Below are 15,209 nucleotides of genomic sequence, written 5' to 3' on the forward strand. Positions count from 1 at the left end.
AGGTCCTAAACGATATCTTAGCCTCCATCGATAAGAAACAATACTGTGCAGCCGTATTCATTGACCTGGCCAAGGCTTTCGACTCTGTCAATCACCACATCCTCATCGGCAGACTCGATAGCCTTGGTTTCTCAAATGATTGCCTCGCCTGGTGCACCAACTACTTCTCTGATCGAGTTCAGTGTGTCAAATCGGAGGGTCTGTTGTCCGGGCCTCTGGCAGTTTCTATGGGGGTTCCACAGGGTTCAATTCTTGGACCGACTCTCTTCTCTGTATACATCAATGATGTCGCTCTTGCTGCTGGTGAGTCTCTGATCCACCTCTACGCAGACGACACCATTCTGAATACTTCTGGCCCTTCTTTGGATACTGTGTTAACAACCCTCTAGGCGAGCTTCAATGCCATTACAACTCTCCTTCCGTGGTCTCCAATTGCTCTTAAATACAAGTTAAACTAAATGCATGCTCTTCAACCGATCGCTGCCTGCACCTGCCCACCTGTCCAACATCACTACTCTGGACGGCTCTGACTTAGAATATGTGGACAACTACAAATACCTAGGTACCTAGGTAGACTGTAAACTCTCCTCTAGAATTGGCGTCCTATTTCACAACAAAGCATCCTTCACTTATGCTGCCAAACATACCCTTGTAAAACTGACCATCCTACCAATCCTCGACTTCGGCGATGTCATTTATAAAATAGCCTCCAATACCCTACTCAATAAATTGTTATGCAGTCTATCACAGTGCCATCCGTTTTGTCATCAAAGCCCCATATACTACCCACCACTGCGACCTGTACTCTCTCATTGGCTGGTCCTCGCTTCATACTCGTCGCCAAACCCACTGGCTCCAGGTCATCTACAAGACCCTGCTAGGTAAAGTCCCCCCTTATCTCAGATCATTGGTCACCATAGCAGCACCCACCTGTAGCACGCGCTCCAGCAGGTATATCTCTCTGGTCACCCCCAAAACCAATTCTTCATTTGGCCGCCTCTCCTTCCAGTTCTCTGCTGCCAATGACTGCAACGTACTACAAAAATCTCTGAAACAGGAAACACTTATCTCCCTCACTAGCTTTAAGCACCAGCTGTCAGAGAAGCTCACAGATTACTGCACCTGTACATAGCCCATCTATAATTTAGCCCAAACAACTACCTCTTTCCCTACTGTATTTATTTATTTTGCTCCTTTGCACCCCATTTTTTCTATCTCTACTTTGCACATTCTTCCACTGCAAATCAACCATTCCAGTGTTTTACTTGCAATATTGTATTTACTTCGCCACCATGCCCTTTTTTTTGCCTTTACCTCCCTTATCTCACCTCACTTGCTCACATTGTATATAGACTTATTTTTCTACTGTATTATTGACTGTATGTTTGTTTTACTCCATGTGTAACTCTCTGTTGTTGTATGTGTCGAACTGCTTTACTTTATCATGGCCAGGACGCAATTGTAAATGAGAACTTGTTCTCAACTTGCCTACCTGGTTTAAATAAAAATTCTTGGGCTGACTCTCTTTTCTCTGTATAAATCAATGATGACACTCTTGTTGCTGGTAATTCTCTGATACTTCTTTGGAGACTGTGTTAACAAACCTCCAGACGAGCTTCAATGCCATACAACACTCCTTCCATGGCCCCCAACTGCTCTTAAATGCAAGCAAAACTAAATGCATGCTCTTCAACCGATCGCTGCCCACGACCGCCCGCCCGTCTAGCATCACTACTCTGGACCCCGCCCGTCTAGCATCACTACTCTGTTCGAGCGTTACAAAATATATTTAGAAATCTATATTATTCAATTATTGCACCCACACTGCATCTGCGTTGCCAAGGGATAAAATACAAGTCAGTTCTATTTGTGACGCAAATAACGCTGCAAGTCCGGCCTCTCCCATCTCCTCATTGGTTTATAGAAGCAGATACCCACATGCCATCTCCTCATTGGTTATACCTACGTGGGTGACTGAAAGACGAACGAGGTCAGTGGCGGTAATGCACCTAATTTATGAAAGTTGCCAATTGCAATATAAAGTCCAGAGAAGAAAAAGCCTGGAAGGAGGAGAGATGGCTAGAAACTATTTGGTTGACCGTTTTATGTGTGGATTAATTGTGGGAGTAGAGGACCTTGTGCATTTCAGGTAAAATAACAACTCAATGTTTATATCCCAGGACAAATTAGCTAGCAACAGCAAGCTAGCTAAATAGGACAAATTAGCTAGCAAGTGCAAGCTAGCTAGCTAAATTGCCGTAAATGTTTAATACTTTTCGACCTGTCCCCAAATTAATGTAATTGGTTCAGAGTTTGTTTTGATATTTTAACCTGTGTGTCATGATCATGTTTGGTGTGGGTGGACAAAATACATTTATGCACGATGGCGCACGTGCGCAGCCATTTTGGGTTCCGTGTTAGAATATGTTGACAACTACAAATACCTAGGTGTCTGGTTAGACTGTAAACTCCCCTTCCAGCCTTACATTAAGCATCTCCAATCCAAAATTAAATCTAGAATCGGCTTCCTATTTCGCAACTACGCATTCTTCACTCATGCTTCCAAACATACCCTCGTAAAAATGACAGATCATTGACATCGGCGATGTAATTTACAAAATAGCTTCCAACACTCTACTCAGCAAATTGGATGTAGTCTATTACAGTGCCATCCTTTTTGTCACCAAAGTCCCATATACTACCCACCACAGCGACCTGTATGCTCTCATTGGCTGGCCCTCGCTTCATATTCGTTGCCAAACTCTCTGACTCCAGGTCATCTATAAGTCTTTGCTAGGTAAAGTCCCGCCTTATCTCAGCTCACTGGTCACCATGGCAGCACCCACCCGAAGCACGTGCTCCAGCAGGTATATTTCACTGATCACCCCCAAAGCCAACTCCCCCTTTGGCCGCCTTTCCTTCCAGTTCTCTGCTGCCAATGACTGGAACTAATTGAAAAAAATCACTGAAGCTGGAGACTCATATCTCCCTCACTAATTATAAGCGTCAGCTGTCAGAGCAGCTTACCGATCATTGCACCTATACGTAGCCCATCTGTAAATAGCCCACCCAACTACCTCATCCCCATATTGCTATTTATTATTTTGCCCCTTTGCACCCCAGTATCTCTACTTGCACATTCATCTTCTGCACATCTATCACTCCAGTGTTTAATTGCTAAATTGTAATTATTTTGCCACTATGGCCTATTTATTGCCTTACCTCCCTAATCTTACTACATTTGCACACACTGTATATAGACTTTTCTATTGTATTATTGACGGTACGTTTGTTTATCGCATGTGTAACTGTGTTGTTGTTTGTGTCACACTGCTTTGCTCTATCTTGGCCAGGTCGCAGTTGTAAATGAGAACTTGTTCTCAACTGGCCTACCTGGTTAAATAAAGGTGGCAGTTTTTGCGACAGCACTTGAAGAAACTTTCAAAGATCTTGAACTTTTCCGGATTGACTGAACTTCATGTCTTAAAGTAATGATGGACTGTCATTTCTCTTTGCTTATTTGAGCTGTTCTTGCTGTAATATGGACTTGGTCTTTTACCAAATAGGGCTATTTTCTGTGTACCACCCCTACCTTGTCACAACACAACTGACACATTATTAATTCAAAAAATTCCACAAACTAACTTTTAAAAAGGGACACCTGTTAATTGAAATGCATTCCAGGTGACTACCACATGAAGCTGGTTGAGAGAATGCCAAGAGTGTGCAAAGCTATCATCAAGGCAAAGGGTGGCTACAATGAAGAATCTCAAATATAAAATGTGATTTATTTAAGACTTTTTTTTGGTTACTACATGATTCCATATGTGTTATTTCATAGTTTTGATGTCTTCACTATTATTCTACAATGTAAAAATAACAAAAAACGTTGGAATGAGTAGGTGTGTCCAAACCTTTGACTGGTACTACATATATATATTTTACATTCGTCTGGCGCTGAATTTATATTAGTTTGGATTCATGTCCTTGACATAACCATGTTTACAATGCAACATGACTGTTTATTCATTTAAGCATGGTTTCTCACTGCTTGGGAAGAATGTTTTTGAAGTTACTGTGTTTGATTGAAAAGGGCCCTGTGTTTTTAGTAGGAACATTTTGGAGGCCTCTTATTAGTCCTCATGATGTAACGTTTACTTACAGGGTGGAGTACACCACACAGGCTACATTTAGACAGGCAGCCCAATACTGATCTTATTTTCACTAATTGGTCTTTTGACCAATCAGATCAGCTCTGAAAAAGAGCTGATGTGAAAATATATTTTGTGATTGGTCAAAATACAAATTAGTGGAAATAATCTGCCTGATTGGGCTGCCTGTCTAAATGCAGCAATAGTGTGGGCGTGAGGTAAAACAGTTATTTTAAAGATTCGGGTGGTGAGTTATATACTACTGGTGATTTTGGGGCCTGAAAAGAACTTCAGATCTACTCCACCAGACTTACATTACTCTTTCCCTAGAACCAACTCTTCCTTAGCTGGGCCCTAGAATGACTGCTCCTTTATTGGGTTTAACCACCTGCAATATGTATGTAACTGTAAACTGTCTGATTTTAAAGGTTCTTCTCAATGCAACAATTCCACCTGCAAATAGCCTTAAATGTAAAGGAATACAATTCCACAAGATAAAAATATATTTTAAACATCGTATGAATCTATAAAGTTGCTTGTTAGGCACGTGTGGCCAGGTGGGCCCCATCAGTTGACAAACCGAGTATACAGGGAAGTGGAACTGACAGTAGAAACTGCAGGGGAAGTAAATGACTAGTTGAGTGGTTGTTTGTTGCAGGAGAAGGAGCAGGAGTTGGAGCAGTTGACCAGGGAGCTGAGACAGGTGAACCTTCAGCAGTTCATCCATCAGACTGGCACCAAGGTCAGCGTTCTACCAGCCCAGCCCAATGACCAGGAGAATAACACAGGTACACACAAGCATTACAAAGTTTCCTTGTCAGATTTTCTGCCCAATCTGGGCTGACATTTCAAACATTGTATTATCCAACACTACCCCCTACTGGAAGTTAGTACACCATGTCAGGTTTTTGTAAAGCTCTTTATTTGGATAGTAATGTTACATTTTGTCACGCCACAGTCTAATCTACACACTAAATGCTCAACTTGAAAGTAAAGAAGTATAATTTAAAATTAAAATAACACAACATAGACTTCTTGATGATTTCCTCCTCCCCTCTCTCTCCAGACCTCCAATCAGGCTTGCTGAAACGTCTGGGCTCCTCCCGCCTCCTCCCTAGCGACCTCCGAGCTCTGCAGAGTCCAGTGTCTTCAGGCCTCAACCCTGAGGGCATCTACGTCTGACCCCTGACCTTTACCTTCTGCTGCCTACCATCAGTGACCCTCTGCTGGAGTTCAATGTAATGGCTGGAATGGAATAAATGGAATGGTACCAAACACATGGAAACAACCATTACAATGAGCACTTGCGCTGGCAGCTCATCCCCTAGCCTCCTCTGATCTCCACCCTGTCCTCCCACAATGCCATCCTTCCCCTTCTCTCTGCTGCGTTTCCTCCATCTTCCATGAGAACACACAGAGACCCCCAACAGTTTTGTCAAGACTATAGGATTTAGAATGTTTGCCTCGTTTTGGCTGTTCTGCCACTGGTAGATAGCTGGAGAGCTCGACCATGTTCTTGCTATGCTTTTCAAACAGTCATGCATCTTTTGAGGTACAGAAGGCCCAATTTCAAACAGAACGTTTTAGCCTCACCTCTGTGCACTTCTCTATTTCCTCTCGAAGACCTACAAGGACTGAGTAGATGCGAGAAATATGGTATTAACACCACCTAGCACTCTGTTACCTTCATATAGCAAGCTAATGGACTAGTAAAGTGCACAATCACAGTCATGTGATGACTTAACTAAAGAGTCCACTGCTGCCCGTGGCCCTGGCCAACCATGAGGAAATCCAGCTGTTTGTAGGGGTTGAGACTAAAGAAAGTCCCTTGGAGATCATGCGATATAGAGGAAATTAAAATATCTTCTGACAACCATGATTTACAAAGACAGAGGTCTCAAAAGTCTATTGGCCATTTGTTACAGAAACAGAATGGGTCAGAAAACCATATTTTACACAGATAGGCCACCTTGTGTGAGACCTGTGGTGTGTAGCAGAGCCATATCTGACTGCCTTAAAGACTTTAAGAACAGTAAAGGCTGTTATAACAGATACTTGTAGTCATGGCAGCTATGCTCCAGAGATCTGATGCACCATTTATGGTCAACACAGCAGTCTAGTGACTAATTGTTGATCAGTTTTGTGATTTTTTTTATTTTTGTGACTGATGTCAATAGCTGTATAATCTGGTCTGCCACTGGGTGGCAGAATACATCTCATAAAAGATTTCGCTAGGATCTTAATATTGGTCATTTCATATTGATTATACTTGCAAAAATATTACATTATGCAATTTATGTGGTTACTCACTTTCATCATTGGTATCGTTTAGTATGCTGTAAGTTTACCGTTGCACTTTTACTTTGAAAGGGCCTGTAGAATTTGTACTTACCACTTAGTTTTTAGAGATAATGTCTTGTTTGTGTTGTGGTTTTCTTTTATCATTTGTAACCTTTTGAATAATTGTTGGTTTGTCTATTGTCTTACATGGCTAATAATTTTTCTGAAGTTAAAAAGATGTCTCACATGAACCAAAGCAAGTTAGACAATGTGATTGGTGGCGGTCAACCTGAATGTACTTAATTTGTTAAAACATAACGTGCTCTGTAAATACCTTTACAGGGGCCACTGTATCTGCCTCCACTTTAAAAGTGATGCATTTGTAATGGAGAGAGTTATTGGACTGTGAATGTATCTGTCAATAGATCGAACTCCACTCTGTGGCTCTTCAGCCTTGTGGAGAGAGGACTGTGTGAGATAAAAGGTTGTTATTTGGTTGTGGACTAGTTGATACCAGGGAACCCCACCAACAGCAAAGCCGGTGGAGAGGACTGTGTGAGATAAAAGGTTGTTATTTGGTTGTGGACTAGTTGATACCAGGGAACCCACCAACAGCAAAGCCGGTGGAGAGGACTATGTGAGATAAAAGGTTGTTATTTGGTTGTGGACTAGTTGATACCAGGGAACCCCACCAACAGCAAAGCCGGTGGAGAGGACTGTGAGATAAAAGGTTGTTATTTGGTTGTGGACTAGTTGATACCAGGGAACCCACCAACAGCAAAGCCGGTGGAGAGGACTGTGTGAGATAAAAGGTTGTTATTTGGTTGTGGACTAGTTGATACCAGGGTACCCCACCAACAGCAAAGTCGGTGGACGCACGTCAAGGTCATTAGACGGACCTAAAGCTCGTTCCATTCAGTATTATTGATGTCCTAGTTTGGATCATGAAGGGTTGAGCTGTGTCGCCAAAATGTAACCCACTAACACAAGAACAATGGCGCTTAACAACGTACACAGCATAGACTATTAGCATGCCTTACTGAATTGTAAATAATCACTACATAGTATTGGAATATTTTTACAATATTTAAAATAATGCATAATGCTGACAAAGACAATAGTTGTACATAATATGAATTAACTTTGGTTTTATCCTGCTACTCTGTGGACAGCTTGATGCATGCACTGATGGCTTGGTTTCATTGATGTTTTTGTATTGTTGAAATGACCAGAGGCTTACGATGATAGTGGAGTTATAAGTATGGAAGTATAATGTTTATCACAGTGCATGGCTCTGTCTCCTGCGATGCCATGTCTTGGTCCCAGACCAGTGCATTCACTCGAATATGTCAGAGGACACCGAAATGCAAACTGTAAACAAATAGGGTTTTTAAACCCTAAAAAGTGCCCCATCTTTTGGTGGTTATTAGACACAGCCTACGAATAAAGGCCCAAAGTTGCAGGGTCGTTTCACATCAAAAAGCACGAGGATTTCGATACCCACTATCTCAGGTTTTTCTGAAATTGTGTCTGTAGTGAGTAACAGATACGATATGCATTCCTGAAACATTATTTTGATTAAATTCTATTTCAATAAAATAATGTTTTAAGAATGCCAATCTTACCTGTTTCTAACAAACTATTTCTGAACAATCTGAGATGGTGGGTGTCATTGCTCGCTGAAATGACATGGAATGACTGCACTGAAATCTTTTAGGACTGTTCTTAAATGTTGCACCAACTGAGTATGGTGTTCTCAGAAGTCTTTTGGGCCTGTCTTCGTAAACATGACTATAATCAACGGTTTTCTAGACACAGATTAAGGGCTGGATTCAATCTGTAGCGCTCTAGCGCAATTGAAATGTTTATATAATTTTTGATTGAGCCGACATATGCAGCGTTTACCATGAATGCGGTCTCCACGAACGCGGGAACATTGCCTTTACATTTCTATTGTGCAGCAAAAGACAGTAACGAAAGCATAAACTGCTTCTCCAAAAGAAATACCTGCCCAGACTTGTAGGCGATGTCATGACAACGTTGGAAACACGTCATCGGGTCATTTCACACCATACTGCGCATGTGCAGGTCTCCAATCAAAGGCGCAAAAATGAAAACGTGTCAGTTTGTCACTTTCACGAGGTTGGAGTAATAACATGTTCAATTTCTTAAAATATTGTCTCGAAGCTAGGTTGTGCCTTTAAATTGAGAACTAATTGATAATTTTTCACTTCTCTCATTGACTTCTCAAACCCCAGCCTGGTTTGCTTGGTGTGTTTCGCAAGCTTTCCCGGAAGTCTCTGGGTTTAGAAACTCTGTGGCGCAGCTTTTCAGCGGTACGGATTAAATCCAGCCATAAACCTAGTTTTAGATTGAGATGGACGTTCAATAGAGAATCTCCCGTGAACACAGTTTATAGCCTAGGACTAGGCTGACGATATGTCCGGGAAACCAGCCCAAAGAGTAAATGATTGGAAGGAAGTTCTGCCAACATTTCGACGGAGCTGTCATGTATGAGAATGACATGTTCTACTTCTTTTTCCCCACAAACATCTGAGAGAAATGACTTTGCCACATCCATGATATCATTGTAATAAACTGATATATGAAATGCTTAATACATTTAGACCAGTGTTGAAAGTTTGTCCTTGTGTTGTAGCGGACTTCAACTCAAATGAAAAGACAATATTTGAACTCATTTTGTTGTCCTTCAGCACTAATATTGTGTCACAGCTGACTCATTCAATTAATGATATTACCAAATGTAAAGAAATTAGGAATTGAGAGGATTAGACGCTACAATCTTGTCTGTCCACAAATGATTTTGTGTCTTGGAACAATCCCAATGCGCCACTTGAGGATTGGCAGATTTGTTGAGTCATAGTGTGTATGTATCTCAATAATCCAACACATAAGAAAAGATGGATTTGAACCCTGGACCACTGGTTTTGCAGATCTGGGAGAGAAATGTATAGACTATGGCTGGATTCAATCCGTATCACAGAAGATGTGTTCAAATTTAAAGGTTATTTCCGATTGAGTCGACATATGCAGTGTTTACCATGAACACAGTCTCTGCAAACGCAGGAACAGTGCCTTTCAATTTTAATCGCGCTATAACGCAAATCTTCTGCAATCATTCTGCAATACAGATTGAATCAAGCCCGTTTATACCTTGCTCTAACATAAATTCTGATCTTCAACATTCTGATTGTGCCCACATTTACACAATTAATTGTACACAATTAAAAAGACATCTTGAAGTGAAAGTTTTCAGATCTCCCTGAACAACATGGGAGGTAGTTGGGGATGCATTGTGTAAAGGAATCTGGAGGTTTAAACCATTTTAAATTGGGTCAATGTAAATCATAATCCCGCTTCTAAAATCATTATCGTTATTTGTAGTCTCGAATATCATGTGTAGACATGAAAAATCGGAAGAAGTTTATTGAAAAACATGTTTTGGTATGATAATCTGATATACAAAAGAGGACCTGTAAAATCATGTGTATACTGCTAGTATTTACATTGGAATTAACTCCTACATAGTTTATTTTGTTCTCAATTTTTTTCTTTTACGAGACTTTGTCTGTGTTGGGAGTACTTTTGGAGAATCTTAACCGGTCTATGAACTCTTCTCATATGATTTACCATATTACCCCTTTGAGTAAATGTTTTCCCACACTCTGAGCACCGGTGAGGTTTCTCCCCAGTGTGTGTATATATGTGCGTTCTAAGAGAGTCTGAGGTAGTGAAAGATTTGGGGCATTGGGTGCAGGTGTAAGGACGCTCGCCTGTGTGAGATCGCAGATGAACCATAAGATGGCAAGATACTTTGAAACCCTTTCCACAATGTTTACAGGTGTGGGGGTTTTCTCCTGTGTGCGTTCGTGTATGCAACCGCAGTTCTCCTGAGCTAAGGAATGCCTTACCACATATGCTACATAAATAATTCTTTTCCCCAGCATGCATTCGCGTGTGTCTCACTAGTGCACACTGCTGGGTAAACCTCTTACCACAGACAGTACACATGTGACGGCGCTCCCCAGAGTGAATGCGTACATGCACTTTGAGATCATAAGCACTCCTGTACCTCCGGTCACAGTGTTCACATGCGAATGGTCTTTCTTCTGTGTGAAGTAGCTGGTGCTTTTTCAGTGCCCCAGGAGTAGCATATCGTTTGGGACACTGGTCACAATGATATGGCATCGTGTGAACTCCCATATGTAGCGTCAACAGTGATGGTTTTTTGAAAACCTTCCCACACTCACATGTATGAGTCCTGTTTTGGGGTGCAGGGGATCCCTCTTTTTTCGTGTCAACCGGTTTGATCACCCTCTTTTTGACCACCTTTTTTTTCTTGTCAACCGGTTTGATCACCCTCTTTTTGTCTCCCTTTCTGACCACCTTTTTTTTCTTGTCAACCGGTTTGATCACCCTCTTTTTGTCCCCCTTTCTGACCACCTCTTCTTTCTTGTCAACCTGCTTTCTGTCCTTTTCTACTTGGTCGGTATTGTCCTTGCAGAGGTTGGCCATTTCACTGTGAGAGAATGGAGGCAGAGTGCAGGTAAGAACCTGGCATGGCTCGTCAGCATTCACCATTACGTTGAGAGAATGATCCAAGTCCAATTCTGTAAAGAGAAAATACAGGAGATAAGATTACATAACCACCATATATATAGATTCATATTTTTACACAGGTAAATGCCAAACTAAAGGAAACAACAATATAAAATGTTTTCAAAGGGCGTTGGGCACCTTGGCATAGATTCTACAAGTGTCTGGAACTCTATTGGAGGGATGCAACACCATTCTTCGACAATAAATTCCATCATTTTGTACTTTGTTGATGGTGGTGGAAAATGCTCTCTCAGGCACCTCTCCATAATTTCCCATAATTGTTCAATTGGGTTGAGATCTGTGACTGACGGCCATGGCACATAGTTAACATCGTTTTCATGCTCAAACCATTCAGTTACCACTCGTGCATTGTGGATGGGGGCATCGCCATCCTATGGAGGCATAGCCATGGTAGGCAAAATAATAGCCTGCCCAGCATTTCTATACATGACCCTAAGCATGTGACTTTAATTGTTTAATTAAGTCAAGAACCACACCTGTGTGGAAGCACATAGAATAGACTTCGTATGCCTCATTTACTCAAATGTTTTTATTATTTTTGCAATTACTTGCACATTATAATTCATATACTTTATTAGTCATAAACAATGGATGAGTGTTTGAACTTTTTTATTTTCCTTACCATCACAGGGTACTGGAGTAACCAACACTGAGGTCTCTGCAGGTGACAGACCCTCCTGTTCCTGTTCCTCTGATGTTGACAGCCCTAGATCCTCCAAACATCTATCAGTGTCTTCATCCAGGATTTCATTGTGGTCTTCATATTCACTGACCTCTACCCCCTTATCTATGCATTCATTGTCATCTGAGTATGGCCTCACATTGTCAGAGTTGTCTGGCTCGTAGTTAATAACAACTCTCATTTTTGGAGGGATGGACAGTGTGGACAGGATGGTATCTGCAGTGTATTTAGAGACATGACCTGAGTAGGAGAGAACATCAGTTAAACTCACCTACATTGGCAAATAAAAAATACAAGAAGTGTCCAATTGGACTATTTACTTCATAGCCATTATCTGGATGGGGACTTACTCTTGTTCAGGTTTCCATGACGCTGATGGTGCTGCAGCACTGTCTTCAGTTGTTCAGGGTCAAAGACAGTCTGTCCACATTCCTCCAGGACAGAGGGGGCAGAACTGAGCCATGCTGTTGTCTAAGAGGAGCAGGGCAGGGGGAATACAGTACATTAAAAAGTGTTGTACCAGCCACTTGAGGTTTTAGACAAGTTTTGAAATGACCAAAAACACCATTCAATTCATCTGTTGAGCCACATGACGTGATGTTCCGTCAATCTTCTAGAACTGAGATGTTTTCCTCAGTACCTGCGTGAGGTCTGGTACAGGCAGCAGCTCCTCCAGTCTGGAGAGGAACTCCCACACCAGTGTCTGCAGCGCTGTGTCATACCGAGGGCCATAGTGGACTGGGAACACCTCCTGTGAAATAGACAATATCGCATGAAATGGGTCTAGTGCCAAATGTCTCCATTTAAGATGCACTCCAGCTATTTTGGAACTTTTCCTGTTAAGAAACAATATCCCAAGTATAAGTACAGTAATGTACACACATGTAAGGGTGCAAACTACAAGCAGTAGGCCATTCAAGGAGTTGGTCTGATGTGATGTCATCAGCCTCCTCCCTTACTTGTGGGAACAATGGAGGAGCAGTTGATCTAAGTAGATGTTCAACTAGTAGCCTATTTCAGAAATATATTCAAGCAAAAGGATCAAAGAACTCTAGAGAAAGTTCCTCACCTGGAAGAAATGCTCCCTCTCAGAAGGGTCTCCCAGCAGGGTTTGGACTAGCTCCACAAAGTTAGAATCTGAAGCCTCCAATTCATCACCATGACTCTGTCATTAGGCGCAAACAAAACATCAGACAAATGTACAGAAGTCCATCTTTCAGAAATAAAGTTCTTCCCAGTGTCTCATTCATAAAGTGTTGCCAATTTAAACTACCTCTTTGTGTAAGGATTTTTCTGTCAACGTGTGGATTATGTCCAGGTGGGCCTGGATGGTCAGGAGGTCAGCGCTGCCCGCACTGCAACACAACTCTAAAACCATCTGGAACAGAGGTGGATATGTGAAAAGCAGGACTAGGGCCAGGGTAGTCTGATTAATCAGGCTGTAATACACAATTTATGGTACATACAGCATGAAATGAATGCCTGCAAAATTGTGTAAGTGTTCCTTACAAGCCAGAATGTTGAATAAAGTTAAATGTAAACTTACTCTACCAGTTGTCTGTGTGGTTTGTCCTTCAGATGCTTGAAACCCGATAAAATATCCACAGGAAAGTATTGTCTAGGGCCTACTAAGGTGAAGGTAATTAGTGATTTTTTTTTCTCTCTCCAAGCTTGCCATGACAATGAAAATGGTATTTTCTGAATCGGGAGGATAGAGAATTTTTTTGTGTGGAATTGTAGGGGAAAGAAATATTGAAAAATATTCACACACAAAAAAGGTGTGGATTGTTCTCCATCCCCCCAATTCAGAATATTGGTTCTATAGCTATTGAAGAGAAAAACAAATATCCAATATAAAACTAATTTTACCTAGGTGCTGAACCATATCTCCAAAAGGTTGGGTAAACAATACTTTCCTGTGGAAATGTCGCAAATGCTGAAGGACAATCCGCCAGACAACCGGTAGAGTAAGTTTAAATGTAATTTTATCCAACATTCTGGCTTGTAATGAACATTCATACGATTTTTCAGGCATTAGTTGCTGTCTGTATGTACCAATGAATTGTGTATTACAGCCTGATTAATCAGAGCAGAGCAGACGTACAGTAATTGCAGCTAGTAGCTGCCCATAGTATTTTCCATCATAAGACTCTTCCCTCCCAACCCTCAATATTTACACCTCTCACCCTTGCTCTCAGTCCCAGGATGAGTTGGGTCCTCTGCCTGGAGCTCAGCAGCTCTGGAACCATCTCTGTCACCAAAGTCACAAACTCCTCCAGCTTCCCATACTGCATCACATTATGCTCTTGAGCCACTTGCCACATGAAAGCTGACATCAGTCGTAGAGGTGGAACCAGGAGACGCAAGGAGAACAGAGGGAGATCTGTCGCCGAAGAGAAGAGCAATTAAGAGATAAACAAATACATTCCATAACTCAGCTAGTTACTATTATTACAAGCTATGTGTAGGCTATAGGACATATTTGAATGGAAATCACTTTTCTACATTTAACACAAACTAACCTTGTTCTGATGCTGGATCAATAACGATATCCATAGCTAGTTTGCAAAGAAAAAGAAGCCACTGAAACAAGCTACTGTTAGCTACCTAAAGAGTTTGATGCTAATGTTAGGAGTGACCAAGCCTAGAATATACACTGAGGGTTTACAACGTAGCTAAAAAGGTTGATATCTTTATGCAAGCTAGCTAATACTATACTAGTTAGCTAGCAAACTAAACCCGTTTTCTATAGATAGCCAACATTTGCACATCCCATTACTTTCACCAAAGATGTTCTACTCATCTATCTGTGCTTTGACGAACAACAAACAAATCATTGACCTCGACGAAGTACTGTACTTCCGGGTGATGTTTAAAAAACAATCCTTCAGAATAAAGGTCCTCATTTTTAAAAAGAGAGATGCATACCACAAAATATTATTCTCTTTGTATTTAGTCATTGCAATATATAATTTTGTTTATTTGAGGGTTTATAATATTTCCCACCAAAATAGCCTAATTCTCCTAACCTGCTGTGTAAGTTCTCCTAACCTGCTACAAAAAAATTCCTGTATACCACCTAGTCAAAACCCTGACTGAGAGACAGCTCCACTTCCGTAATTAAAATGAATGAAATATTATTAAATGGTTCATATTTTTGTTTCAAATGTCAACAAAATTGCCGTTACTGTCCTGCCATCTAATAAAGAAAATTTGAGCTCTCATCATTGTGGAAAAGGCTTGTCCAGCGTACTTGCCTTGTCAGATGGAGGTCAAAGTCATCTGCAGTTTTCTGGGGAGCTGCCTCTTAACCATCAACATTAATTAATAGGGATGATAACAGAGCTCGCCAACTAAAAGCCGAAAATTAGTTAACTCTCATACGTTCAGCCATTCCCATGGGGAAAATGGATGGGGAAAGAATAGGGTTTTGGGATAAACGCCAAAAATAAGGT

General features: G+C 41.3%; 2 protein-coding genes across 3 annotated transcripts in view; one reads left to right on the forward strand and one right to left on the reverse strand.

The window, feature by feature from the left end:
* Positions 1 to 9,051, forward strand: part of LOC112264549 (ras association domain-containing protein 8-like) — a 35,234-nt gene extending 26,183 nt beyond the window's left edge. For both annotated transcript variants that reach the window (XM_024441222.2, XM_024441221.2), the window contains exons 4-5: positions 4,810 to 4,939; positions 5,218 to 9,051. In XM_024441222.2, coding sequence (XP_024296990.2) covers positions 4,810 to 4,939; positions 5,218 to 5,333 — 246 coding nt within the window. In that variant the 3' untranslated portion in view covers positions 5,334 to 9,051. The remainder of the gene's footprint in view (positions 1 to 4,809; positions 4,940 to 5,217) is intronic.
* An 810-nt stretch (positions 9,052 to 9,861) lies between these two features.
* LOC112265841 (zinc finger protein 250-like) lies at positions 9,862 to 14,612 on the reverse strand. Its single transcript, XM_024443393.2, has 8 exons — positions 14,277 to 14,612; positions 13,941 to 14,137; positions 13,028 to 13,132; positions 12,824 to 12,919; positions 12,395 to 12,505; positions 12,105 to 12,225; positions 11,695 to 11,994; positions 9,862 to 11,062 (listed from the first exon to the last, which is right to left on the reverse strand). Exons 1-8 carry the CDS (start codon positions 14,308 to 14,310, stop codon positions 9,993 to 9,995), a joined length of 2,034 nt encoding a protein of 677 aa, XP_024299161.2. The 5' UTR covers positions 14,311 to 14,612; the 3' UTR covers positions 9,862 to 9,992.
* Between the last annotated feature and the right edge of the window lie 597 nt (positions 14,613 to 15,209).

Source organism: Oncorhynchus tshawytscha, linkage group LG15, assembly GCF_018296145.1.
Source record: "Oncorhynchus tshawytscha isolate Ot180627B linkage group LG15, Otsh_v2.0, whole genome shotgun sequence".
NCBI lineage: Eukaryota > Metazoa > Chordata > Actinopteri > Salmoniformes > Salmonidae > Oncorhynchus > Oncorhynchus tshawytscha.

Bases quoted from the DNA above. Each gene is read 5' to 3' on its own strand.
- LOC112265841 (XM_024443393.2), bottom strand. From the start codon at position 14,310: ATGGATATCGTTATTGATCCAGCATCAGAACAAG. The intron at 12,226-12,394 runs GTACTGAGGAAA...TGCTCCTCTTAG, and splicing joins CTGTACCAGACCTCACGCAG to ACAACAGCATGGCTCAGTTC. The intron at 11,063-11,694 runs GTAAGGAAAATA...TTCTCTTTACAG, and splicing joins TACTCCAGTACCCTGTGATG to AATTGGACTTGGATCATTCT.